The 26,826-nt window shown below is 42.4% G+C and overlaps 5 protein-coding genes and 1 non-coding gene across 12 annotated transcripts in view; 1 reads left to right on the plus strand and 5 right to left on the minus strand.

The window, feature by feature from the left end:
• igf2bp2a (insulin-like growth factor 2 mRNA binding protein 2a) overlaps window positions 1-2,552 on the minus strand; it is a 47,601-nt gene extending 45,049 nt beyond the window's left edge. The window contains exons 1-2 of the mRNA XM_061088633.1: window positions 2,378-2,552; window positions 1,025-1,085 (exon numbers count right to left, since the gene is read on the minus strand). Coding sequence (XP_060944616.1) covers window positions 1,025-1,085; window positions 2,378-2,552 — 236 coding nt within the window. The remainder of the gene's footprint in view (window positions 1-1,024; window positions 1,086-2,377) is intronic.
• Window positions 2,553-5,878: 3,326 nt separating this feature from the next.
• Window positions 5,879-11,243, minus strand: tra2b (transformer 2 beta homolog). Of its 2 annotated transcripts, none has more exons than XM_061088426.1 (8): window positions 11,152-11,243; window positions 7,901-8,034; window positions 7,600-7,765; window positions 7,302-7,490; window positions 7,091-7,206; window positions 6,456-6,653; window positions 6,273-6,340; window positions 5,879-6,176 (listed from the first exon to the last, which is right to left on the minus strand). In XM_061088426.1, exons 1-8 carry the CDS (start codon window positions 11,173-11,175, stop codon window positions 6,166-6,168), a joined length of 906 nt encoding a protein of 301 aa, XP_060944409.1. In that variant the 5' UTR covers window positions 11,176-11,243; the 3' UTR covers window positions 5,879-6,165. The 2 variants fall into 2 exon arrangements, with proteins under 2 accessions (XP_060944409.1, XP_060944408.1); XM_061088425.1 differs by having other exon boundaries at window positions 6,273-6,343.
• A 2,183-nt stretch (window positions 11,244-13,426) lies between these two features.
• On the minus strand, window positions 13,427-15,387 carry hce2l1 (high choriolytic enzyme 2-like 1). The gene is made up of 9 exons (XM_061088041.1): window positions 15,316-15,387; window positions 15,186-15,237; window positions 15,026-15,085; window positions 14,790-14,942; window positions 14,587-14,704; window positions 13,943-14,121; window positions 13,760-13,841; window positions 13,544-13,680; window positions 13,427-13,458 (listed from the first exon to the last, which is right to left on the minus strand). The coding sequence occupies exons 1-9, from the start codon at window positions 15,385-15,387 to the stop codon at window positions 13,427-13,429; spliced, it is 885 nt and encodes a 294-aa protein (XP_060944024.1).
• Window positions 15,388-16,632: 1,245 nt separating this feature from the next.
• hce2l2 (high choriolytic enzyme 2-like 2) lies at window positions 16,633-18,280 on the minus strand. The gene is made up of 8 exons (XM_061088738.1): window positions 18,221-18,280; window positions 18,081-18,123; window positions 17,923-17,985; window positions 17,690-17,845; window positions 17,468-17,585; window positions 17,162-17,340; window positions 16,851-16,932; window positions 16,633-16,762 (listed from the first exon to the last, which is right to left on the minus strand). The coding sequence occupies exons 1-8, from the start codon at window positions 18,278-18,280 to the stop codon at window positions 16,633-16,635; spliced, it is 831 nt and encodes a 276-aa protein (XP_060944721.1).
• Window positions 18,281-18,751: 471 nt separating this feature from the next.
• Window positions 18,752-18,824, minus strand: trnak-uuu (transfer RNA lysine (anticodon UUU)). The gene has a single exon. It is a non-coding gene; the product is annotated as a tRNA-Lys (tRNA).
• A 2,461-nt stretch (window positions 18,825-21,285) lies between these two features.
• ankzf1 (ankyrin repeat and zinc finger peptidyl tRNA hydrolase 1) lies at window positions 21,286-26,780 on the plus strand. Of its 6 annotated transcripts, none has more exons than XM_061088722.1 (16): window positions 21,286-21,351; window positions 21,719-21,845; window positions 22,441-22,571; window positions 22,663-22,765; window positions 22,856-23,058; window positions 23,160-23,269; window positions 23,376-23,529; window positions 24,426-24,648; window positions 24,737-24,835; window positions 24,939-25,106; window positions 25,231-25,365; window positions 25,447-25,729; window positions 25,841-25,952; window positions 26,027-26,194; window positions 26,266-26,336; window positions 26,426-26,780. In XM_061088722.1, exons 1-16 carry the CDS (start codon window positions 21,349-21,351, stop codon window positions 26,550-26,552), a joined length of 2,217 nt encoding a protein of 738 aa, XP_060944705.1. In that variant the 5' UTR covers window positions 21,286-21,348; the 3' UTR covers window positions 26,553-26,780. The 6 variants fall into 6 exon arrangements, with proteins under 6 accessions (XP_060944705.1, XP_060944704.1, XP_060944703.1 ...); XM_061088721.1 differs by having other exon boundaries at window positions 21,295-21,351; window positions 21,716-21,845; XM_061088720.1 differs by having other exon boundaries at window positions 21,299-21,351; window positions 21,537-21,845.
• The last annotated feature ends 46 nt before the right edge of the window (window positions 26,781-26,826 follow it).

Consider the following 26,826-nt stretch of genomic DNA (forward strand, 5'->3'; position numbering starts at 1 on the left):
AGGGGCTTGAATATTTACCTTTTTGTCACGCAATGTAAGTCCCCCCCCACCCACACACACACACCCACCCTGCTGCCGAAGGCATTGTTACAGGAATGTCGTGCAGCTATACGTGCAAGTGCGGACATAGGATCCACGATCTGGTGTTTTACTAACGCGTTACGCACGGAAAACGCTGCCTGTTTTAAATATTATTACTTTTATTATTATTATTATTATTATTTCAGGGGCTTGTTACCAACTAGTGGATTTGTTGTGTTTGTAAAGTGAGGCTGGTACACATTTGCACAACAACAGAGCGGTGACGGGATTTCTGAGCAGGCCATATATACGTTAGCTCACACACCACCGCTCTCTCTCTCACACACACACACACACACACGTATGTAGCCAGGGGAGAGGCTCCTCAGCTGATTGGTATGCATCTCATCGTACATTGCAGTGTTACAGTCAATACGGAAACTTACACGCCTACATGTAGGGAACACAGATCCATTTAGATATACGTGTGCAGCAGCCAATAGGCAAGCTGGATGATTGTATATGGAATACGTGAGATTTTGATGATTGCCTCTGTGTGTGTGTTCGTGTGTGTGTGTGTGTGTGTGTGTGTGTGTGTGTGTGTGTGTGTGTGTGTGTGTGTGTGTGTGTGTGTGTGTGTGTGTTGTACAGTGGGATAGGCCCTTTGCAGATCACGCGATAATGGCAGCAGCCACCGTGTGTTCTGCGGATGTCGGGAACTAAAACTGTTTCCCCTGCCGCTTTCTTTCCTAACAGGCAATTGCACAACTTACAGGAGGAAAATCAAAAACAAACAACAAACAACAACAAAAGCGTGGTAGAGAGATCACACACAGAAGCAGATAGAGAGAGAGAGAGAGAGTGGAGGAAACGTGCTTGCTCTATTTCTCGGCGGAAGCCTACAGGTCACACACACACAGTCTGCCATGGGGCACAGTGGTATATGAAGGCGTATGGGGCGTATATGACACAATGTGAGTGGGTCCGTGTGTGTGGAGCCTACCGTAGTCTTTTGGGAACAGAGTAGTCTACCTCTATCACCTTCCCGTGCAACTCAACTTTACCTGTAAGGATGAGAATGGATAGTGTAAGAGAAGCTGTAAAGCGTTATAACCCTGCTATTACCCACAGTGCAGGCTGCTGCTGGGTGTGTAGGCCTCCTCCACCATGCAACACTTTGAATCACTTCACCCAAGTAGGTGCGTCCCCATTCAAACAGCCTCTGCTCCACGAGGAGGAAGCTCCACCACGCAGGACACGCACGCCTGGACTCTCCATGTTTACACCAACACAAGCACAATGGGCTGTTTTCGTGGAGGGGTCACACACGGAGGGAGGTCGTCGGCCAAACGAAGCATGATAAGGTTATATATACATAGTGTACGTGAAGGGGTGGGGGGGGGGGGGATGGGCAGCCATGCTTTCCACTCCCACAACCCTCAGTGCAATTTTTCTTCCACAGCTCCCAGTAAAGAATGCAACACGTAAAGAAGAGATGGTGAAAGGAGGATGACTTGTCCTCTCTCTCTCTCTCCGCTGTACACTGGGTTCATTCTTTAAGAAGCAAATTGCCTTTGAATTTTGCCTTTGATCCACTCTCTTCGGCGAAGCTTTGCAACACGAGTGCTCCCCCCCCTCTCTCTCGTTACTATTACGAGTGGCCTGGCGCAGCACGGAATTAGCGTCTCACCTCGTCCCCCCCCCCTCCACCCCCACCCCCCCCATCCAACTCGGCTACCTGTTTATTAGCTCTTTTCCTCCGGACCCCCATGACCCACCTCCACGACACCTCGTAAAAACATGGCCAGACACCCGGGGAACACGGATCCGGCAAGTTCTCCGCGCTGGCATCGCCGTGCCGCCTTTAATAAAATCAGGATAAAAAATAAGTGAAAAATAATTATGCCTGCCTACCCACCGAAACCAGTCGCACCATCCCATACATTCCAGCGGGGCGATTTTTGCGAAGCGGCAGCCCCCCACACCATCGGAATCCCCCCCCTTCCTCGATATTATACGTTAAATGTTGCGCGTAAATGTGCGTACTCGTGTCTTTTTTGCTCTTTAAGGGACAAAACCAGGCTGGAGTGTGTCCCCATGCTATCGATCATCTATCCGATCCCTGCTGGGAGAGCGTGTGCATGACTGAGCGTTCACACAAACTCTCATGGCACAGAATAAAAACACCAGAATAGAGAAAGAGCTTTAGCAAAGGATTCGGTATTTCACAGTTTTCGCACAACATGCGCTCTTTATTTATTTTTTTAAACCGATCTGGCAGTTTCGGATTCGTCTTCCTCCTCTTGTCACCAGCAGCTCAGCCAGCATCACTTATCATAAAAAGCCAAACACTTACCAGAAAGAGTGTCTATCGCCTTTATGGCCGAGTTCTGATCGGGGAAGTCCACAAAAGCATAGCCGGATTTCAGCAAGACCTGCTCGGCCACTGGCAGCTTCCTCTCCCCGAAGAGCTGCTGCAAGTCCTCGACAGTGACCGAAGGACTTAAATTCCCAACATATAGTTTGTTCATGATCTGAAAAAAGGAGGAAATTAAAAAAAATCTCCAAGGGGTGTCAGGTCTTGTGGAGTGAGCGAGCGAGAGGCGATAATCAGGACAGTAGAAAAAAAAAATAAAGATTAGGATAAAATTTAAAAAAAATAAAATTAGGGGGGGAAACAATCAGCTGGGATTTAAATAATAAAAATAAAAAAAATGCAGCAATCACCCCCCAGGAAATAACCTAGCAGTAAGCGACCCCCCAGCACCAACTCTGGCCCTGGTCAAACTCTTTTAACAAGGACTGGGGGGGAGAGAAAAAAGTGTCGTTACGACGCTACTCTGGAGCCAACAAGCACCGCCTCTTAATAAAATCTCCCTTAAAATCACAAGAAAACACACACACACACACACTGTCAGTAGGTGCATGTGGGATCACTCCTGGTTTCCAGGGTATGAAAGTGGCATGATGATGATGAGCATGATGACATGGGTAACATTCAGCAGAAAGGGTGGGCTTAAAGGAGGCGAGATGGGGTTATACTGTCTCCATCAAATCATAATAATAAGGGCACGCAAATTGAGTTGGGGGAAGTGAATGGCAATTTCTTTTTTTTTTTTTAAGGTCTGTGAGGAAATCCAAGTCGCTGTCACTGTCAACCCCAAACACTGTCACCGACATGTGTGTATTTGACTTATTTATGGGCAATATAGAAATATGGAGACGGACAGGGGAGACCCCAAGACCCCTGGGTGGGATGTCACCCTAATAAAACATCTGACGTGATCATGTTCATGTTTTTTTGCAGAATTTGGCTGCACTTATAGATGTTAATAAGTAAAGAATGCAGGAAGTGAAACCTGAACACAGCCATTCTTGTAAACTCTGACCTTGTGCAGAAGTAACTGTGAAATAAGACACTCTGCATTTTCCCAGTGGGCTCTACATTATTCCCAGGGGGCCACAGTTTGAGGGCACAGACCTTTAGCATTCAGCACATGTCCAATCTAATGTAAATGCTAAATTAAATGCGATGACTCTTGGTTTGTACTTCAACCTAGTGCTAGGGCTCCAACGTGCAACTGTACAACATGCAGAATTGAGCAAAACATTTATTTTTAGGAGGTTGATAAGGAGAAGTGAGGGGATTCCTGAGTCCTGTGCAGGAAGGAGGAGAAGGAGGAGGTGCCTTCTACGCAGTGTCACTCACCCAGTCTGAGATCATACTCCCAGTCTACAGATATTGTATAGCATCTCCTTTTTATTTTTTCCCTTTTTGTTGATGTAGGTGTGTACAAGTGGGAGTGTTGTGGGAGGGAAGGGAAGGAGAGGTGGGATTTTCAAAATAAAAGCTATAGGGGAAAAGGCTGGAGCTGCATGACAAGGAGGTGGAGGCTGGTGTGTGTGTGTGTGTGTAAGGCAGGCTGCAGTGCTCATGCATGGATGTGTAGTCTTGTACCTACAGTAGTTACCAAGGGGGGGGAGGAGCCTATCCTTTTCCCCTGCAGCACTTGAGTGTTTTCTACATGTGACTGGCCTGTGCATTGGAACATTACTGCCCCCCCACTGTAGTGCAGAGAGAGAGAGTGCCAGCAGCAGGAGTGAGCATCCACTCTCCTCGTTTACGTCAGCGTGTGCACAGAGGAATGTCCGAGTCTATTTACAAAACAGCTCTTCAGTTACTTTTCCCGATGACATGCTGACAGCGGAGACTCATTCAGACCTGAGGTGGAATAAGAGCCATTCATTTAAAAAGTAATTGACAGCTCCAAATCATCTCCAAAATTTATTTTACACTGTGAATTAATCAACCACTGCTTTAAATATCTAACATATTTGATGGTGTAGTTCAATTTAAACAGCAACTAATTTCAATAGGTTTTCGTTTGCAGGTAGATAAGCACAGATGTCACATCACACTCGGCCCTTGCTGTGATGTCAAACCCCAAAAAATAATTTCCACTGTGAAAGGAAACAAACACACACACATATGTGGTACAAGATGGAGAATAAATAGGGGTGTGGAGTTTCCAAGGCGGGGATAACTGTTCAGAATGGGGGCAACAGGTAAAAGAACCACTCAAACAAAGTGAGATAATACAATAAAATTAGTGTACTTCCTTCCAAAAAGTTCCATATCCTGTTTCTACCCCCCTCTGAAATTATGTTGTCTATGAGTAAATTAACCATTTATTTAAGTGGTTTTGATCGAACTTTCCATTTCTTTTACCACTCTTAGGAAATTCTTATATTTACATCTCATTTACTAGACATTTTCAAGCAAACATTATTTTACAAAGTTCATCATTAACATCTTTACTATAGGAAATACCTACTTTTTACTGACAATATTTTTATTTAAATGATAAAACAAAAATGCTTTTATAATTTTTCAAAGCTATGAGCACCAGCAATGATAACCCTTGATCTCCTGTAATCAGTAAAGGGATTACAAATAAAATAAAATATGATCTTCATAGTTTGGCCCTGTTACAGGTAAGGAAAAAAAGTTTTGAATAATTTAAGTGTTAAAATAGAAAAACTACAGCCTGCAGCCTCCAACAGGACAGTGTGTCACATCGTGTACTGTGTGTCATGGATGCTGGATCAAGTCTGGACTCCTCTGTGCCCAGTAGGGGTAGATGTTGGACTTCAGTTCCTCACAGCCAGACGCTGCTCAGCGGGTCTCACACACAGGCACGGTGAGAGAACAGCGAAGGAGGAAGCACTGCTCGCTGGAATCAACTCGCTTTGTTCAGCCATGTTTAGTCAGGGATAGGCAATAGACATAAGCTTACTTTTAATTCATCATAAAATAATGAGGACATATGAGCGGGACAATCAGACTCAACACACATTTAGTTTCACAACATTCAAAACAAATAAATAAGATACGGACAGTGATTTAGTCTGACAAACTGACACTTAATTTTTTTAAGCAAACTCAACTGATATACTGCCTCAATACTTTGTTATATCAGTTGGAAAAGTCATGTTTAAAGTCGTCTTCTTTAATGACTTATTTCCAGTTTGAGTGGAACATAGTCACACATTTGACTGTAAAAGTAAATTCTACGGGATGCCTCAATCTGGTAAGATGAAGACCTTAATACATCTTGATGTCCCCAAACCAATTCCCAATAACAATACTTGATCTTTGCATTTTGTCCAAAACAGAGTAACAATGCAATACCTGCGCATTTGAAAAACAACTTTAATATCGTGTTGTAACAGATGTATATGCAGCTAGTGAGTTATGGAAGTGATGATGGCTAGTTCCGATGCTTGTATCAGTATTGGAACATCTGTAGTTGTAAGCCAAGTGTTGACGTGCAGTAAGAAGGGACACAAGTCAAGGTGGAAAAAAAGGATCCTGATTTTAATCTGTTCAAAGTTGTATCTTCACTCAAATTGTATTCAAAAAAATCAAAACATTAATATGCCGGCTTTGGCAGGGATCGTCTACTTCAAAATTAAAAACATATAGGGACAGCTCAGGTCAGTTTACATTTACCGGTCATAATCATCAGCAAACAAATGTGAACATCACCTCATGAAAAAACAGCTGTTCTGAAATCAATCGTTCCACTCAAACATTTCCTCCTTCGCTTGGAAAGACAAAGAGTTTCTGCTTGACGGTGACGTTCAGTAACGACCTGTGAAACCAAACAGTCATAAGAGAAATTCCAACACACTGCAACCTGTTGAATCATTGTGAGTGAAATAGTGGACAATTCAAGAGAAAGACTCACGTGGAGAATAAGACCGCGATCTGGACCGAGACCTGTAAGCACCTCTGTAGTACGGTGATGGAGACCTTCTTCTGAAACCAGACCAAAAAAAAAATGTTTTCCATTTCAGATGGTACTGGGAGAAAAAAACAACAGCAAAACCAAAATACAATGAGTGGACATTCTTTTGGTTATCATCATCACCTGTATGATCTATAGCATTCCCTGTCGTCATAGCGATCATAGCCGCCCCTCTCGTACCCACGCTCATACCCGCGGTCAGAGTCACGTGAATGACGCCGAGGACCACTGGGACCTCCTCCTCCTCCTCCACCGCCGCCACCACTACCACCTCCTCCGCCGCCCCCTCCGCCGCCACCTCCGCCTCCACCACCTCCACCACTACACAGGAGGAGGAAAATATTGAGTTATACACCTTATTTTACTTCTGCAAGTCTTACTGCTCTCATCTAATCGTAGAAGGCCAAGATACTCCACATGCGGCCCACTGTATAGCCATTTTGTGATAAATACAGGAAATATGGGATATTCAGAGGGCCTGTACAATACTTTGTATTATTTGAAAAAGAGAAACACAATTGAAGCAGAATTTAAAACATTTATCATTATATTGGTACAATTATTATAAAGAAAAAAAAATCTTTAGCACTAAAAATGATAAGCACTACTTTTTTGTCTTCTAGGGGCTACATTTAAAATAGATACAAAAAAATAAATCACCATATCAAGCACATTTGTACAATAAATGAATTAAGATGAAACCCCACAGGAGGGGTTATAACATGAATGAAAACCTCTGTATGGTGCAGATGGCTTACTATGTGGGTCGGCCCATGTAGATTCCAGGGGTTGGGGTGTGAGGTCTCTTTGTGATGGAGAAGTCAACCCGGATCCTACGACCGTCCAGCTCCATGCCGTTGGCTCGCTCCTTCGCCTGGCAGCAGACAAACATGAATTGCTACTTAGCACCCATAACACATTTTCAGGAACGGTTTGGACAAAGGACTCTGTCAACGCGTGTTCTCACACCTCTTTGGCATCATTTGTATTCTCGAAGTAAACAAAGGCAAAGCCCCTGGAGCGCCTTGACTGCTGGTCACACACAATGCTGACATCCGCCAGGGGGCCGTATTTAGAGAAGACATCCCTCAGATCCCTCTCTGTGGTGTACAAGCTCAGGCCAAACACTCCCAGGCAGGCGTTGGGGTCAGGATTTGTCTACAGTTGGAAAGACGTCAAGGTCAAGTTGTTGAACAAGCGCTTGGAAAATAAAATGGACCGATATAGATCAAATTTGCAAAAAATAAAGAGCCATTCAAACATTTACACGGTTGCCGATGTGCCTGCGGCGATTGGACATGGGGGAGTGGCTGTGGCTCCGGCGTCGACGCTCTCCACTGTAGGATCTGCTGCTGCGGGATCGGCGATGATGAGACCTGGAGCGGGAACGAGATCGACTATAGTGTCTCCTCGAACCACGGTGGGAATGGGACCTGTGCAGACGGAAACAATACATTCATATTAACACTTCTATGGCTGCTTCGAAAGACGGACAAGGATCTCCACATCCTGTCTGACAGTTCATAGAATAGAGATTATGCTGCTGTAATTCCATAAACATCACTCACCCAGACTTTGACCTGGACGCCGACCGGGATTTGGAGCGGGAATGGCGGGAGCCCTCTTTCGAGCGGGCTGGGGAGTGGCTTGCGGACTTCCCCGAGGCCGCTGGGCTCGCGCTCCTGGAGGGGGAGCGAGACTCCTGAATGGACCACACACACCAACACACATCCTTTAAGCACCGGTGAGGGGACAAACTGAGAAATATGCCTGAATTTTTCTATGTAATCAAGAATCAAGACTAGCCTGTATGGTGTACAGAAGAGAACAGTATTTACAATTGAGAATTAGGACAGAAGATTAATATTTTGTGTAGCCATGGATATAATAACATTAACATGATTACATTAATGTGTATAATGAACAGAAATGTGTCAGTTTTCTTAAAACTGTAATGATTTAAACTTGTATGAGTGAAAAGAACATGCACGCAATTGACAAACAGACCAGAAGGTTACTTAGCGCTGTGATCTTAGGGCAGATTACTTCCTTAACTTCATTTCTGTAACTTCATTACTTCTTTCTTCAATTCTCTTACATCTTCTTACTTCCCCCATCTCACACTGCCCATACTTCTTCCCTCGTCATGTTTTAGCATGCATTCAACAATTCAGCTTCACACATCTGAGCTTCGTATTATAGAAAATAATGTGGACATGAGACTTCTTCTGCTTTTTCTTCGTCCAACCTTAACCTTTATGAAAAAGAAAAGGATGAAGAATATATGACTACAATTAAAACTGCAACCTCATTCAACTTTTAATGTGTCATTTGTAGGATCTTACACATGCATGGGAATGTTTCACATAATGCAGAAATCTTCAGTGTTCATTTTACAAACACTTCACTTTCAGTGGTTCTACATTCACTGTTGAATCCTGTCAGCCACACAGGTAAAGCATCATAGGTGCAAAACATTTTTTACATCGTCAGGTAAACAGAACAATTACAACATACACCTTCACAAGATGGCACAATTATGATTACATTTGATCTTTTGTAATAAATACATTGGGTTCCTTTATAAAGTGGCCCCAATTAGTCCCGTTGACATTACTTCTTAAAAGTGGCCTTTAAGGCATCAAAAGTGCATTTCAAACCACTGAATGTGAATGTCTGCTGAACAATGCCTTTATCTATTTCAGATAAATTCTGGCTTTAAAAAAAAAAGCCCAAACGACCTCAAGATTCTCACAGTCACTCATTTGTACTGTCTTTCATCACTGATGATAAAACAGCCATGAAGTATACGGAGCAAATTTTGCAGCATATAAACCTTCAGTAAACCTGCATGTTCATCAAAGAGCCTCTAAATAATTCACTGTGATATACTGCATCATAACATTTGAAGATTTCCCATAAGGCAACACAACTAACCGCACAAGACCACTTCTAGTCGATGCTGGTGTGCAAACAAAATAGGTTGTTATGCCAGCAAGCCACTGCAAACTGCATGTCCACAGTAAATGTGGGCAACAGCGTCTACAGGGAAACACTTGTCTAACCAACCTAAAGGTCATTTGACAGGAACAAGAACTGTGTCCCATGCACATAACTTGAACCAGCAGTACAGAAAACATACTAATAATCTAAGTTCCTCCCAGAAAAATATCACCCATTAACATGTATTTATTATTTGGGCCTGTGAACCCAGCCACATGCATGCAAAACTCAAACATGTACAGGACAAACCGGCCCATGTTTGGCTTGAATCGGGTTATTTCAGTAGAGATGTTCCAATACCAGCAGCAGAAATGCCTTCAAATCTGGAAATGTCAGATCGGGCATCTGCAAATACATGAATCAATCTACCATTGCGATGCCATGATTCTACCGTGTATTACTTTCATCCAGCACAACCTGCCATTTTCTTTTTTCCTGGAAATCACTTATTCTTTGCTGCTTCAAAACAGCAAACTCACTGTTCTGCCACTGGCGACTACTATTTTTGGAATAGAAGAGGAGGTGATTTCTGATAGCGTAGCATTTGCCAGAACTAGCTAAAATATCTGCAATTCAGAAATATTTAATTCTGGAAAGTCCCACAGGTAAAACCGTGACATGTACTGTATGCAAATCTTTTGGGTGTCTTTTTCAGCTATGACTGTCAAACTTGTTATTTGGCATTCATGCTATGTATGCGTTTCTTTTTTCTAAGGAATTGACTATGTTGCCACAAAAAAATGATAGCAATCATCACCTTCTTACAGGTTAGTAGCATAAAGCTATAAAAATGCACTGGTATCATTACTCAGTATCAGCAGATCGGTATCAGGAAGGGAAATGGTAGAAGAACATCTCTATTACATGAGGCTTTCACAGAGAATATATACAGAAGTGGTCTAAATCACAGAACTGTTTTCTATCGTGTCCTCTGACAGGAGGGAATCGAACTGTGACTCCCAGCCACGCAGCACAAATTTCATATGCTGCCCCCAGAATATCTAATGCAAATGGTTGAATGTGCGAGTTAATACAAATGAGTGAGAAGGAAATCTTGAGGCCGTTCATTGTTTTTCTTAATTGTTAAAAGATTGTTAAGCATTATTAATAATTGACTCAGGTTACCACGCCAAAAGAAAACACAGTGATTCATGCTCCTAAACATAACCCCCCCCCCCCAAAAAAAAATTAACACATCACTACATGGAAATCGGACGTATCGTATCTGAATGCAGTTCACCAGTATTTTATTATTGCTCCATTAAATCCCTTCTAGATGTCGACAAAGACACATCGGCTTCCTGCAGTCTGTGACTGGCTAATTATTCATCATCGTGCTCGACAAACTTTTAAAGAAAGGTGCTAAACATCGACCTTTCCAGTGCTTCGTGTTAACAGTGAACTGAGGCACTTTCACTCGGGTTTGTTATTTTTAACCTGGTTAATCCGTCGGGTTAGGGTTTGACTGATTCTCGCCTGCACGCCTCCTCCTCTAGGCCCTGAGGACTAGCTAGCACCGCCGGATAACGTTAGCCCGTTAGCTAACTATTATAATTATACACACTGCACCATACTTTAACCACACCTTAGCTGTGGGTATATATTCGTGAAATAATATTGGCTAATCGATATTAAACGATAACAACGTATGTTCTCTGTGACTATCTCCCACGGACCGCATGATTAAGCTAGCTAGCTAACGTGAGCTAACTAGCCCTAGCTAAAACAACATGTCGGCCAGCTCCATACAGACGAGGCACGTCAACGCTCCGGGTGAAATGAGATAGACAACGCGTCAACAACAGCGCATACGTACCCGAGCCTTTCCGTTATCACTCATTTTAGAGACAGTGACTATTTCACAGTTCAGCTAGCTACGGTCCACAATGTGTGTGTGTGTGTGTGTGTGTGTGTAGCAGCAGCTGCGAGGTTTTATCTGTGGCTCCTCCCACGAGCTCGTGAGTCGCCACCACAGACTCTCCACTGTACCGGTGCAGAAAGTCGTGGAGAAAACCACATATTCACCGTTTAATCGAAATAGAACCGGTTAGAAGGTGAAATGCAAGCGATTATCGGTGTGAAACAGATGAGACAACATATCGGCTCCGATAGAAATGAGACATACAGGACACAGGACTCAGGAAGAGGCAAGAGATTCCAAAGATCTTTAATGATAAAATACAACGACAGTGTGTCTGTAGATAGAACAGGGAACACACATGAAATAGGAATATAACGTTAAAAAGGATTTAAAAAATAAATAAATAAAAATCTAAACAGACTAAAATGTTATCAAGGAGTTTCAAGTTTTGTACATATAATCAATCAATCAATCAATCAAATTGTATTTGTATAGCCCATATTCACAAATCACAATTTTTCTCATAGGGCTTTAACATTGTGAGACATCCTCTGTCCTTAACCCTTAACAAGAGTAAAGAAAAACTATTAAAAACCCTTTGACAGGGTAAAAATAATGAACACAAATAATAATGAACCCGTCTCCCACCCAGCCTCAAATTATGAAAACATTGCTTTGTGCCTTATAACATGTTTGTCTTAGTAAGATATTCAAAAAACAACTATTTTAATTGATCAGGCATTAATATTTGATATGTATCAGAGACACCACTTTTGTCAAGTCCACTCATTACGATGGGGAAAAAATATTTTTATTAAATTCAAAATAACAACAATTGATATGGAACTTCTCAAAACAACATTACAAAGTGCTTAACAAGTTATAAATGATGTGAAAAAAAGAACCCAGTGTGAGAAACTTAAGCAGGACCGACCATTACAAAAAAAAGAATAACATTAGGTGAAATCAGAAGATTGCCGTACAAGTAATGGACATTTTAAGAGTTGGTTCAAAGCTGATCCTAAACAATTTGAATCACTCAATCAATCAAATTTTATTTGTATAGCCCATATTCACAAATCACAGTTTGTCTCATAAGGCTTTAACATGTTCTGATATCCTCTGTCCTTAACCCTCAACAAGGGTAAGGAATCTAAATGGTCTTCTGTCTGCGCAGAAACCCACTGCGCAGGAATTGCGCGCGCAGGTTTTTTTTTTTTTTTTTATTCATTAAATTAAATTAAATTTTTCTTTTTTTATATTTAATTAATAAAAATGTACATAGTGTAATATCTTTTGCAATTAATAGGTGATTGAAATCCTGCCAATTGTAAGAATTCAGTATTATGCCGGCACGAAGACAAGGAAGGTTGGGGATCGAACCTTCGTGTTGAAGAACGTCCACTCTACCTGCTGACTCCCGTGGGGAACTAAGCACATTAAGAAGATGGACAAATTTCCATTAGAAGAAAAAAATTTCAGTTTGCGTGTGAATGTTGGGGGGCGCCAATTTGAAATCTTGCCTAGGGTGCCAACATTGCCAGGGCCGGCCCTGAGTGGAACAGTGCAACACCTCAGACTCAGACTCATGTATCTGGTTCAAAACTCTTGAAATTTACAGTTAGATTCAGCGGAAGAAATATGAATGAAAAATAGCTTGGTTTTTTTCTCTCTCTCTTGCTAAACCCCTGATCATTCCACATGGGTACGTGCACATAAAGGGAGCTGTCACTTTCAGATGGGTGCGGAAAGACAAAGATCTGATCGGTCTGACATTCTGTAATACGGTATATGTTCTCTATAGGGATCACAGTGTGTCTGCAAGACATAATAAAACATTGAGTCAAACAGAATATAATTATTTGTGTTGCACTTTCTTTATTTAAAGTGAGCAGAAGCTGAGAAGGAGGCCGAAATGGTACAAACTGGTTCAGAGAAGGCATGCTGTGAATTCATTGTCAGCAGAAGGCAAATTAATAACTTGTCAGATTCAGTCTGACATTAACACAGTGATGGGTTTCTTTATGTTAGAGAAACGCTGCTTTCAATTCTTACTGGTCTATTTATATCATCTAATGACAAGATTAGTAGATTTTACTCAGCAGTTTGTGGTAGTAATTCAAAAGTATTAATGCAGAAAAATGAAATAGCTAAAAATTAATGATTCCCATGTAATATGCTGAAGATTATGACTTAAGAGCAGATTTAATAATATGACATAATGACAGATTCAACTCTCTCGATCCAGCGACTCGTTGGCACCTATAAAGAGGTTGAAGAGAGAAAAAAATAATGAGTCAGTAATTTTTAATGGAAGAAATACTCTTTTCATCAAATGCCAGTGTACGTATGCACCTACCACAGTTATAAAGGACGTTTATTTTATGAAGGTCGAGATTACTGGGTCCATCTCGCTGGCCAATGGGAATGTAAGGATCAGGTCTGGGGATAATTGTGGGTCCGCCGTCTTCAGAGAAGGCATATCTGCATCAAAGATTCATAAAGTATATGTTAGTAATGCATGAAAAACCCTGGCAGTACGTCGCAACGGAGAGCAGCTCACCTTCCATAATGCATGACGGAGTTGTAGTCGTATGGGCTGTTGAGATTGTTCGTAAGCTGTTTCCTGAAGTTATGCATCTGGTCTGTCAGATCACATAAAACACAAAAGGTCAGAAGAGGGCAAACTAAGAGGCTTTCTGAACCAAGTGACATGATGATGGGAGGTGATTATTTTGATCCTGACCTGCCACAATGTTTTTCCATACAATCGTTACATAGTGGTCTCGGTCTGAGCGGGACTGCTCGTGCACAAACCCAAGAGCGTGCATGAACTCGTGGGCGGCCACTCCTGACCACATGCATCCAGGTGTCTGCAGTGACAAGGTCTGGCTTCCCCCAGTCTGCCCCAGAAATGACCAGCAGCTTGGGGTGCAGAAAGAAAAAAAACACATCAGTACTAAACCACGACAGAAGAAATATATCTAAACAATATGTAAAGACAGGTATTACATTTCTTAACTAGAAGGGCACTCAGTAGAGTGTATATCTTAACCAAGGCCAAACACTTCCCTTATGAAACCAAATATTAATTGACTAGATCTGTGTTTTTACTTGGATCTGCACCAAATTGCCCACTAACAGATATCAGTCCCGTAAACATGTCTGTCTTTTTTCATCAAGATCCATGAATTATTCACAGGGAGATAATTACAAACCTTGAAAAACCTTTAACTCTACCAATCTCACAATGTTAAAGCAATTGAAAAGAAATCCCTGGATCTGCCCCCCTGATCCAGATCCACAATGAATCAACAGACAAACAAACACAGATTAAATGAAAACATAACCTTCAGGGTGGAGGTAGACATTTTTCGCGATCCTACTCACCCATATCTCGGCTGAATATCAAGGAAACTGCCTTGATGCGTGCGTTGAATAAATTTAACACATGTTCCAGAGGCAATGTCTTGCATTCCAGTTTCTATGGTGATTCTGTCCATGTCGTCTGCCATGAAAACAGAAACATTTGCGTAAAGATTCAAACTCTAAATACATTTGTATAACACCCATTTATATGTCCGGATTCTTACCATATAGTGGGGAGAGGAGGTATGGTACATAGACAAATCCATCAACGGACTTAGGCCACAGACAGGAGTTGCCAGGGCAGGTTATAGCACTCTTTATGGATGAAGTGGCGATATCTCCCTCTTTGAACAACAGTCCTCGAGGGGCCGGAAACCCTTATGAGAAACAGAAACACTTCTTATTGAGTCAACAACAAACTGAAAAGCATTCATTCATATATAATGTACAGTCTACTTACTGCTATTCATCTGCAGGATTTGATCCATCACATTCATTTCTTCCCATTCTGGCAATTCATCTAAATGCAAAAACAGATAAAGTTTTTCTCAACAAGAATCAGCATAAAAGTGTGAAGTTATTTTTATGCGTGATGAAAATGTACGCATACAAGAGCCTACCTGAGTATTTCCTTTTCGACCTCACTTTTCCCTCCTGTACTCCTGTAGCGTTCTGAAATGCAAAAGTTCACGTTAATACAATTTAAGGCTAAAACGTATTACCCCAAAAGTATTCTCTACTGCCACCGACCTTAACAGGAAGAGAGGACAACTGATTCAACAGGCCGAGGAGGAGAGCCAGGAGGATCATGGTAGAATGCATTGTGGCTTTAGGGAGTGGTGTACGAGTTTCCTTCTGCGGTCTCCAGGTGCAGTGCACGATCTAAATGAACTCCTCACCTCCCCTGAATCTATATACCCACTTCTCCTCCTGTCCCCTGTACTGATTGGTCACGTGTTCCATGATGAAGCACGATTAAGAGCCCCTCATCAAGCGGTCTATGTAATTTACTCAAGTCCACTGCTGAGCCGTTAAAGGTGCTCCCTCGTGCTGACCTTCACCGTACTTATCTCATGTTCACATTCAGCACTTTCACAGACGAGACACTCTGTGTTTTGCTGGCAGATCGTGCAACGACTCAGCAGAAGCCACCGTGAGAACAACTGGTCACCAAGTCAGACAAACCAGCAATTTGTATCCGACTTAACCGGTAACCAGTGATTTTGTGATGAACTTTGTTGATAACCGTCTTCACGACAATCATTTTGTTACATCGGTAAATATATAAAAACCAAACATTATCCTTCTCTCTATATTATTTCTAGGGGGCAAATTTGAAGGCCAATGACAGAGTGAAGGAATTGATGATGCAGTTTATCAAATCTTGCCTTGGTGGTATGTGCGAGTAAAAAAGGTGCTATAAAATATTTGTATCTGAGTAAAATGTTGATTGTGTTTATGATGGATCTTTAATGTGGTGTAAACTGGTTCAATATTAACCCAAGTGAATGTCTTCTTTTGTTTTCTTCTGATTAAAATGGACAACATGACACATTTACATTTATTAAATACTTTAATTCACTGCATAAAGGAAGGATGCAAATAGGAATACAACTTCTTTACATTTGTGCAATCTCGGAACAATATATGAAAGGACCTATGCTGTGTCTATAGGGTAGATAGTCACACCTTAGTCGTAATGAACCTCACTTTTCAGATTCTGTCGCTCCGCTCACAAACCTCTTTACTGAAACCTTCTCAGCAGAAGCAACATGTTCTCTAAACTCACACATTTGTTTGCTCACAGGGGAAATGCTGATAGGAAGCTTAAAATCTATATTTGTTGGAGCTGTGTCTATGATTTATTTGTGTCTATGAGTTGTTTATTTTATCAGCTTCCTGCTCAGTTCTGTTTCATCTCCACTCAGTTGAGTTATTCATCGTCCATGTCACCTGTGGGACAGAGACAGAAAGTATCAAACATTTGACAGTGACGGACATCTTTAGTAATATTGGCACATTACAGTTACTAGTTCCTCTACCAAAAGAGTTAGTTCAGGACGTTTGTTACCAACCGCATTGGTAAAGCCTATTGATTTTCATCTTGTCAATGTGGCTGAGAGTCGAGGCCTGGCCCAGCTGCACCTTGCTGTTCTTAGGTATGATGGTTGGTTGCCCGTCCTGGGAGTAGGCATACCTAAACAACATATATATAAAATACATTGTGATGAATGAGTTCGAACATGACAGTATTCACTGATCTAAATCAAAGTCTCATTACTTACATCCCAAAGTGCATGATTGAGCTGTAGTCATATGGAAGGTCCAGATTGTCGGTCTTGAATTTCTCAAAATTCCTCAAACGATCTGTTGGAAATTGAATAACGTTTTTTTTAAACACTTAAAGCATTTATTCATATATTTTTGTCAATGTTTTCATAATGAATAAATGAATGAATAAACGATGTAGAGCATTTAAAATCTCCGTTTAGTAAATTGCTGAATTAATACAGTTAATTATGAATAGACTTTGATTTACTGTTCGTAAAGACCTCATTCCCCAAGGCCACCCCCCTTTCCGCCCCTTTGAAATTACCCCTCCAAATGTTTGGCCACATGATGCTGACATAGTTGTCCCGGTCCAAGCGAGACTGCTCGTGCACAAAGCCCAGGGCGTGCATTAACTCGTGGGAAATCACTCCGACTTGGAGGCAGCCAGGACTCTGGAGAGACACGGTCTGTCGTCCACCACGTGAACCAAGGTAAGACCAACACCTGGATTAACACACACACACACACACACACGCACCAAGACAGAGAGGGTATGATTCGTAAAACTTGTTTTAGTTTAAACAAAGACAAACACGTTATGATATCAACTTTGCAGGCGGAAGCCCCTCACCCAGATTTTGGCTGGATGTCGACGTAGTCTCGCTGGTGAGTCCAGGGAACAAATCGCACACAGGTCCCTTTCTCCGTGCTCTCCATCCCTTTCTTTATCAGCTTTGTCTCCAGTTCAGCTGTTGAATAGTTTACACATAATGGAGAGCGGTTGTTGGTGAATATCAGAAACAGTTAGACTATTTTTAAATTTTGAAAACTTAATTTAAATAACTTAACACACAGTACTGAGGTGATAGCCTGTATGCAATGTAGACATGTCCGTCCACTGACTTCGCCCAGGGGCAGCTCCGTGCAAAGCAGACCTTGGAGCGCCTGCCAGCAGAAACAGCAATGTCTCCCTCTCTGAGAGTGGTGGAGCCCTCGATGATTCGGGAGGCTGAGACAGACATCAGGGAAAATGTAATCATTCTACGGCGGAAAAGCAATTGTTACAGGGTGTTGTGTGAAACTTACCTTGGAACCCATTAGCTTTAATGATTTCATCCATTGCTGTCCCAACACCGTGCTCTTCCCGCTCTTAAAAAGAAGAGTTATTAATCAACTGTGTGCACTTATACCGCACTTGGTCTTATATTAACATTTTCATTCGAATCCAATTGTATTCACTGTACCTTTATAGCCGATGGGGCCCCATTTTGGGCTGAACAAAAATTTCTGCGAATAAAAGACAAAGTTGTTTCAAATTTGGTTATTGCTAATCTCGTTTAAAAAAAAAAAAGATCAGTCCCACTGCGATCCCATGCAAGTTTACCTGGGTGTGTACGGCTGAGAGACAAGCGGAGAGCACACACAAGAGGATAATCCCGTCCATCTTTGCAGGTCAGATGTCTTCTGTGTTGCCATTTAACCTGCGAACGCCAAGCTTTATACACGCTCCCAATCACTGTGCGGAGGAAACACCCGTGATTATCTCTCGTAAATTACACGGTTAATGTTCCTTTTTCGCTTCTGCGAGCGAGTCTAATCCCCAAATTAGTTTGATGCTTTCACAAACAACACCTCCCAACTGTAGGATAATGTGAGGTCTCACTGCGGGTAATAACAGCTCCACTGCAATGACCGGCTTTAAATTAAATGGTTTAATGTGTGGCACAGGTACGGGGCAATTTTAGGCTTTGGCGAGTACCATCTCCTCGCCAGGAGTAGTGTTTTGTTTCTAACTGATAGTCTCGCCAACAGCTGTCGTCCTGCTTAAATCGAATGTTACGTACCTGTTGTACAACTTGTGTAAAAACAGCACACACAGAATCTGTTGTCTACTGTGAAAAGCGAAAAATAGGACCGCCCGAATAGGGACTTGAACCCTAGACCCTCAGATTAAAAGTCTGATGCTCTACCGACTGAGCTATCCGGGCCCTGAACGCACCGTAGGATGTGCAGCGCTTTACAGATGGTCTGGCCGCATCTACTGCTCTCAGTTCTGTGAATGGCAGGTCGGTAAATCTGGAGTGATTCACAAGAAAAGTAGATCATGAGCGACTTTCTCGACCTCACGGGTCCGACACCTCATGAAGACTTCACGGTAGGACTGGGTGAATGTTAGATGACTGGGCCAAGTTAGCTACATTCTAAAAACGTTCACATTGAGTGTTAATCCTTACGACCAAAGTTACGCTGTTGACGCAGTAATCCAGCGTGTTCACTTGCAGGAGCAGATCCGAGGGCGGCAGCGAGCGATTCACGAACACGGAGTGAAACTGGAGGCGGCCCAGCGGCAGAGGCAGCGGGTCGAGCAGGAAACACTTCAGTGGTAACACAACACAACAACTATTAGTTACTTTAGAGAAACTTAAGGGAAGTAGAGCGAGTGATCATCAAGTTAAAAGAGTTTTGTTGGAACACGTGTCCTCTACGCTGGTGGTTGTCGATACGTAAATTATTTCGGCTCCGTTTGGCCTATGTTTGAATTCAGGTTCAACTAAACAAACTTTTAACTTCATCCAAAGGGACGACTGGTGTGATTAACCTTGATATTTAGATTTATATATATATATATATATACATATAGATATCTATATCGGTAGTCTTACCTGGAGAAGAAAGAGTCGACATTAACTCATCTGTCCTCCATCCATCCCCCTGGTGGCTACTAATTAAGGATTGGGGCCCTGCATACCAATTACTTTTAGTCGCAGGCATGTTTAAGGGCACCTGTCAGTTTTTAAAATGGTAACAAATCAAATATATACTAGATAGTTTTATCCATCTTATTAAACACAACTGAAACTACAGTAGAATGGCACTCAGAGAATATATATACCCCAGCCAAGGCCCCGCAGAGCCCTTGAATTCAATCAAGCTGCACCAAATTCCACACACCCAAAAATAGCATTAAATTGAATTGCAGAGTTAATGCACAATGAAGAAATGTTTGGACAAAATGAAGGAGTGAATGCAAAGTGAGAATAAAGTTTAATCTTCATTTATTAAACAAGAGTGATTGATTATTGAGTATAAGTGACCATCCGAGTGACTTGATCTCTGGTACTAGTAAATATGCTCACCAACACATGGAAAACTACTTTTTGAAAGATCCCAAATCACATCCTTCTAACATGATCAACCGGAGTGAACCCAAAGCCAAACGATTAATTCTGCAAAACCAAACATATGCACATACAGTATGTGAGTGTGATAATGATGTGTGTTGACTTTTTGCTGTTGCTAAATGTCTAATGAGTCCTGCACTGACTTGCAGCACCAGAGAAACTGAGCGGAGGGCCGAGTTGATGATGGATAAAATCAGAGTCGTTGATGTGTTACAGCAGCTGAGTCTTATGCTGAAAGAGGAAAGGGATCTTTCTGAACAACTGAAGGGTGAAGCCCCTGAAGACAGGTATTGTACCACACTGTGTAACCAGAGACAGATAAGATACAAATGCACAAACCTGCAGTGTCCATTGTTTTGTTTCCTTTTTCAGAAAGCAAAAGAGTGATTTAGAGGAAACGAGTGAGCGTCTTGAGAACAAGATGAAGGGTCTCGCCGCTGAAATATTGGATGTGAAACAGCGGCTGGCAGATGCCAAAGCTCGTAATGTGGCTGGTAAGGGGAACATGGAGGACGACTACTGGTCAGCTGCTATTTGATACAGTTTGTAATCTACTGTCTCTTTGTTTTGCCAACAGCTGAGGCTTCAATCACCACATGATTCAGCATTTCACAGTGAAAGTACATTTGTTTGAATCCTATATTTCATTTAATATTAGTAACTGATTTTGTTTATATTTTGTTGCACCTAATAAAGTGTTTGACTTGATAGTATCCCAGAAGTACTTGTAATTAATGGTCAGAAATCTTATTTTTGGATAATATTTTATATTGTATTTTATCGTATTTATTTATAGTAAAATTCACATTGTGCCCCTGTCAAATATAAATTAAATATTTCTGTAGAATCCTAATCAAATATATTTGATCTATATAGTGGTTTTAACAATACTCCAACACTTTACACAGTTTTAAAAAAACATAGAAAACAAATAAAAAGGAAATACCTAAACATATGAAATACACAATGCTTATATTTGTGTTGAATTTAATACTTTTTATTATATTACATTGCATTTATAGTGAAGTGTACAACTGACCTCAGTCACAGCAAATACAGGAAAATAACTATAACTACTATCTTTTATAACTATCACTAAGTATAAAACCGCAATATTTTATATTGTGGATCGTATTATAAATCATCATCTATAGTGAACAGGACAATGTGCCCGTATAAAATAATGGTTTCATATTTATGTAATATCAGAAATCTCTCGCCTTTGAGCGCTTTCTCATTTGGATCTTTTTGTCGCACTGGGGCTTCCGTAGATTGTCATGGGGGAAGCGTAGTGTACCGAAACGTTTACGAAGCCTTGTGAGATCTTTTTATGGTAAGTTGCTATTTTTAAACGATCTCATCATAATTGATATTATATGTAATTTACTTAAAACCCTGTTAGAGAAGCGAGGAACAGGCTGTACTTTCAAAATAAAGTCGCTGCAAGTCATCGCTACACGTGTCGGTCAAAGGAAAAATAAGTTGACATCAGCACAGATAACATGAGTTGTGTTACAGTGCTAAGTGTTGTTGTCGGCTTGTGACTCTGCTGTTGTCGCCTCGGACATAAAGAGGAGTTGGAGTGACTTGTAAACAACAGAGGTGTGTAGTTACTGACGGTGTGTGTTGTTGATGAAACGTGTTATCGTGGAACAACACAGCTCTCACAGGAGGTTTGTGTGTTTCTGATGCTCCAGCAGATCATGACGACCACCGCTGAGCACCGGTCCGTCTTCGATCTGTGCCCAGACGACGAGGCTCTGCTCGGCCTGAGGGAAGTGAACAGTGTCCTGAAGCAGCCTGTGATCCCCCAGCCGGACCCACACAGTGTGTATTTATTTATATATACAGTCTATTGGATGAACATGGAGATGAAACCATGTGAAAATGCATTATCACGATTATAGTGACTAAAGATGATCACAGGTATCGGTATTATCGCAGTAGCGTTACCCCAATATTTCTATGCAACATCTAGGAAGCAAAAATGCAAACTGAGGATAAGGTCCAGCCCAGTGTTGCCATCACCTAGGTGGATATAAGAACCCAAGAAATCACACACAGGGGTTCTGCAAAGCTTTTTAAAATTGCATATAGATATGTGACAGTGTTGATTGATACAGAAGCAAACGATTGTGAGGATCAATTCAGCTCAGTGTGAGAATCCTCCACGCTCCAGTTTCTCTCTGTGCGTGTGGGGGGGGAGTCGTTGCACTAAGTCGACTCCGAACATCTGCAAGTCCAAAACAATAACAGTGTGTCCAACCCACACAGTGCATAGACAGTGGATGATGGTAGTTGCTAGGGACGACCAGCTCCTCTGCGGTCAGTGCCCTGCGGTTATTCTGCCAAAACTGTAGCTGTAAATTGGTGCATGTCATAAAGATGATCCCCTTCCCTTCCCGTCTGTTTACACCTCCAGACCTCCACACAGGGCTGGAAGATAAACGCCCGGAGGATGACAGGCAGCGGGAGTCCAGCCTGACCCGAGAGGTGTCAGACAAGATGGTGTGCTCCGCCTGCAGGTGTCCCTTCGTTCATCGGGAGGAGCAGGTGAGCGTCAAACACTTCTCTTTTCGGATTAACAAGACGGATGCTGATGTGATGAAGTCTGACCCTTCGTCGCCACTTCTTTACTTTTCAGACGGAGCACTACAAGCTGGACTGGCATCGCTTCAACCTGAGGCAGAAGCTGTCAGGAGTGCCGCCGGTCACCATGGAGGAGTTCGAGAAGAAGACTGGAGCTGGTGAGGAAACCACAGTCCTACATGTAGATGTTTTAACAAGGAGAAAAGGTGAATGTAGCAGCTGACTGATTTTAATTTATCACTTTACAGGAGACATGTCCAGTATCTCAGGTTCAGATTCCGATTCAGAGGAAGAAAACTCCAATAGCGACAGCGGGGGAACGAGCAGCAACGTCACTGGCACGGACAACGAGAGCTCGTTTGAAAATGCATGTCGGCTCTCCAGCAAAAAGGTTTTCCAGAACTCGGCGGGCCAGTACCTGTCAGTGCACCGCTGCATTCTGCAGGGGAAGGTGAGGCTCCGCAGGTACAGTGCAGCACAGCTCTGTGTGAAATCTGTGTCACCTTTGGTTGGTGGGATAACTTCACGTTCTGTGTCTGCAATAAACTTCAGTCAGAGGCTGAGCAGGAGGCAGGATCCTCTCTGAGGGTCATCAGTAAGGAGACTGTGTGGGTCATTCTGATGACGGGTGGAGGCCACTTTGCTGGGGCTGTATTCAAAGGGTAAGCGGACAGTTTTTTTAATATATTTGTCGGGTTGTGGCAAGAAGAGTCAGCAGGCAGTCTGTGATGTGCAAGCATTGGCCAACGCAGTTTGTTTGTGGTACAGAAAAGATTTGCTTCAGCACAAGACTTTCCACCGGTACACGGTACGAGCGAAGCGTGGAACTGCTCAGGGACTCCGGGACTCTCAGAACCGCAGCCACACGCCCAAGTCTGCAGGAGCTGCTCTGAGGCGATATAATGAGGCGGCGCTGGTCAAGGTGAGATCACAGTTACAGCCATGGAAGGTTACATTGTATTTACTGAATACATACAAATTAAGCGTAAAATAAGTTGAAGAATGACTAGGGTTGCAAAGGGGCATGTTAAGCTTGGGAATTTTGGGAATTTTGAAAAAAACAAAAACTACACAAATTAGACACTGAGCAATAAAAACATCCTTCAAGACTCTATTTTAAAGATGTATGGAATGCAGCACATGCTGCACGTTGAATTTCAAACCTCCACTGTGCATTCTCCCATCAGTCAGGTAAGTTTTGATGATATTACTGGGGAAAATATATTAGCATGCCTGATTGAGGATTGTTCATCTGTTCATCTAGCCTATTACCATTCATTTATCCATGAATTGTAAAATATTTTTACAGACGATTCCAATTGTTTGGCTAACTATTTATATCTCTGGCATTGCATTAGTGTTTTTTTACAAATTTTTTTCTCATCTTATTCTACAGAACAATGGCACATGCACTCTCTCATGTGTGGAGACATTTCACCCCATCCAATGTAGAAGGAAAGGCTGTGTACATTTGCAAATACTGTGCAAAGACCTATGTTAAGAATGACACAAAGATGCAGAAGCATATAGTCAAGTGCCCAAAGTTTGCTCAGGGCTGAAATCAGCCTATAACAAAACAAAACCTTTATATTTATGTCTGTATATGACAAGGTAAATACAGTTAGTATAAATTACTCACAACATTTCCAGTTTATTCCCGTTAATTCCCGTTAATTCCCATGGTTGCAACCCTAAGAATGACGTTCATTAAACATTGAATTCCAAACGTATTCTTGTCAGTGCATCTAATTTATCAGTCGTAAGCTTTTTCCCCTGTGCAGTTTATTAATTCTCAAACCCTTCTGTAACTTCTGGCAGGACATTCAGGATCTCCTGACAACCTGGGCTGAACTTTTGAAGGAGGCGTCCGCAGTATTCATACGAGCGTCAAGCTACAACAAGACCATCTTTTTTGCCGGCCGGGCAGCTCCCCTCGACAGAAAAGATCCGAGGGTCCGCACACTTCCCTTCGCCACACGCAGGGCCACATTTCGAGAGGTACAGCGGGTGCACGACGTGCTTTCCACGGTTCATGTTTATGGTAAGCTGAATAACACACTCGGGAATAATAGCATGTTGTGTCCTCACTGTCCTACAGCCAGGGTATAATTAGAAATATCTCAATACAGGGAGCGACGCAGACATGTCTGCAGTCTTCTGTCCATCTAAGAAGGCTTGGAAAAAAATGGGCAAACTGGTGGCACCGAAAAACACTGATCAGGAGCAAGGTAAGTTTAAGATGTTTATACGGCTTTCGAAATTAGGTACATGTACTGTTTCCACACAGTGAAATTAGTTTTTATACTACATCTCCTTTATTTTTGGCATCAGCTGAAGAAAACCAGGACAGCTCAGATAAAGAAGAGGCAGGAGAGATCCAGCTGGAGATGGAAGAGATGACAATAGGAACCCTGGACCTCAGGGAGTATGAAGTCTATCCCCCCAGGCACAGGAGGAGGAGGAGGAAAAAGAAGGAGGAAGCCGATATGCAAACTGAGGGTAAGTCCAGTCCAGTGGTGGATATACCTACTTTATAGGAACCCGAAGAATATATATCTTTCCACACAGAAGCTTCAATTTGATAGTTAACATTTTTATGAAATCTCATTTTGATCTGTGACAGACTTGATTAATACAGAAGCAGACGATCAAGAGGAAGAGGAAGTACTGGAGGCAGCGCCAGATGAAGACACCCGGCGAGAAACACAATCAAAGAACAAGAGGAAGAAAAAAACACAGAGCAAGAAACAAGTGGAAGGTGTGTGAGGGCTTGTGTTGCTCCTTGTATTGCTCCTGTTTCTCACTCTCAATACTCATCATGCTTTCTGTGTTTTCATAGAAGCCGGGGATGAGTCCTGGGAGTATGGCCTGAGGGATGCCCTCTTCACGGCCTGCAAGGTCGGGGACGTGGAGACTCTAAGAAGACACCTCGAGCCACCTGGAGAAACAACACAGAGTGGAGAGCAGGCGGTGAGCAGCCCCTCTGATGCACCGAGTCCTCGGACTCTGCTCAACAAGCCCATCGACTCGTCGGGGTTCACTTTGCTGCATGTTGCATCAGCAGCTGCACAGAAGACCGTGGTCAGGCTGCTCCTCGATGCAGGAGCTGACCCAGCCTGCAGGTAGGAAAGACTGATACAGGCTAACTTCAGTAAAACTACAAAATCAGCGTGATAGTTTGCAGAAGTTAGAGTAAAGTAAATAACCCTTATATATGCAACAATCCTTTACAGGGATAACAAAGGGCAGACCCCGTACATTGTCGCCCCCGACAAAGACACAAGAAATGTCTTTCGCAAATACATGGGTGAGAATCCTGACAAGTACGACTACACTAAAGCACAGGTAAGAGGTGGTGGTGAGACTTCTAATGCATCGCATGAAATACAAGCAGAGCACTTACAGCTGTGCAACTCAAGGTCCCCGGGCCACTGACGGCGGAGATCCAATCCAAAATTACGGAGAAGAAAAAGGCTCAAAACGCAAAGAAGAGACAGAGAGAAAAAGAGCAGAAGGAGGAGAAGAGGAAACAAGAGGCAGAGGCAGAGGAGATGAAGAGGTTTGCGTCTCTGCCTGACCGTGAAAAGGTGAGTTAATTTGCACTCAATCACCGATGTTCATGAAAAATGTTGAAATGCTCACTTGTGCTTATTTTCAGAGAGCGCTGGCGGCAGAGAGAAGGTTAGCGGAGCAAGTAGCTGCAGCAGGAGTCGGCCTGTCGAACACAAAGTAAGACCCACAAACGCCCCCTCACTTTCCACTAAGCAAAACTGTTACTGGAATTCAATGCATGTTTGTGTCTGTGTGATTGCCACCAGGAGGTGCTGGCAGTGTGGGGAGTCCCTGCTCGGGAAGACCCCCTTCCAGTACCTGGAGTATTCCTTCTGCTCTCCTCTCTGCGTTCAAACGCATCGAAAAGCAAATGCTCCTCCAGGCAACACCTAACATCCGTGTGGAAATGTACAGTTGGAAGGAAACTACCTCGTGAGAAGTACAAGTGAATTTGTGCAGCCATGATAAGACTTGACCACACTGCTAGTTTTCATTTTCAACTCCACACACATTTCAGATATTCAAATTAAACCACGAACAATGTTCGTACTGTTTAAAATTGTAATGAATAAATGTATTAATTATTTACATTATATGCAGTGTTGAAAACATAAAAAAGAAACCATGAAATAAAAAGTATAATACAATTTATTGATCAATCCTCTTT

This window comes from Limanda limanda, chromosome 16, assembly GCF_963576545.1.
Source record: "Limanda limanda chromosome 16, fLimLim1.1, whole genome shotgun sequence".
Lineage (NCBI taxonomy): Eukaryota > Metazoa > Chordata > Actinopteri > Pleuronectiformes > Pleuronectidae > Limanda > Limanda limanda.

Coding starts and splice junctions, on each gene's coding strand:
- tra2b (XM_061088425.1), bottom strand. CDS start 11,175: ATGAGTGATAACGGAAAGGCTCGG. Junction 7,491..7,599: donor GCAGGCACATCGGCAACCGT/GTAAATGTTTGA, acceptor TTCCAACTGTAG/ACAAATCCTGACCCCAACGC. Junction 6,344..6,455: donor GAATGCTATAGATCATACAG/GTGATGATGATA, acceptor GTCTGGTTTCAG/AAGAAGGTCTCCATCACCGT.
- hce2l1 (XM_061088041.1), bottom strand. CDS start 15,387: ATGCATTCTACCATGATCCTCCTGGCTCTCCTCCTCGGCCTGTTGAAT. Junction 15,086..15,185: donor GTCGAAAAGGAAATACTCAG/GTAGGCTCTTGT, acceptor TTTTGCATTTAG/ATGAATTGCCAGAATGGGAA. Junction 13,681..13,759: donor TCCGTCATGCATTATGGAAG/GTGAGCTGCTCT, acceptor TCTTTGATGCAG/ATATGCCTTCTCTGAAGACG.
- hce2l2 (XM_061088738.1), bottom strand. CDS start 18,280: ATGGACGGGATTATCCTCTTGTGTGTGCTCTCCGCTTGTCTCTCAGCC. Junction 17,586..17,689: donor CAGGCTATCACCTCAGTACT/GTGTGTTAAGTT, acceptor ACTATTCAACAG/CTGAACTGGAGACAAAGCTG. Junction 17,341..17,467: donor GACATCCAGCCAAAATCTGG/GTGAGGGGCTTC, acceptor GTGTTAATCCAG/GTGTTGGTCTTACCTTGGTT.
- ankzf1 (XM_061088720.1), top strand. CDS start 21,707: ATGCTCCAGCAGATCATGACGACCACCGCTGAGCACCGGTCCGTCTTC. Junction 24,649..24,736: donor TTCCACGGTTCATGTTTATG/GTAAGCTGAATA, acceptor ATCTCAATACAG/GGAGCGACGCAGACATGTCT. Junction 26,337..26,425: donor GTCGGCCTGTCGAACACAAA/GTAAGACCCACA, acceptor GATTGCCACCAG/GAGGTGCTGGCAGTGTGGGG.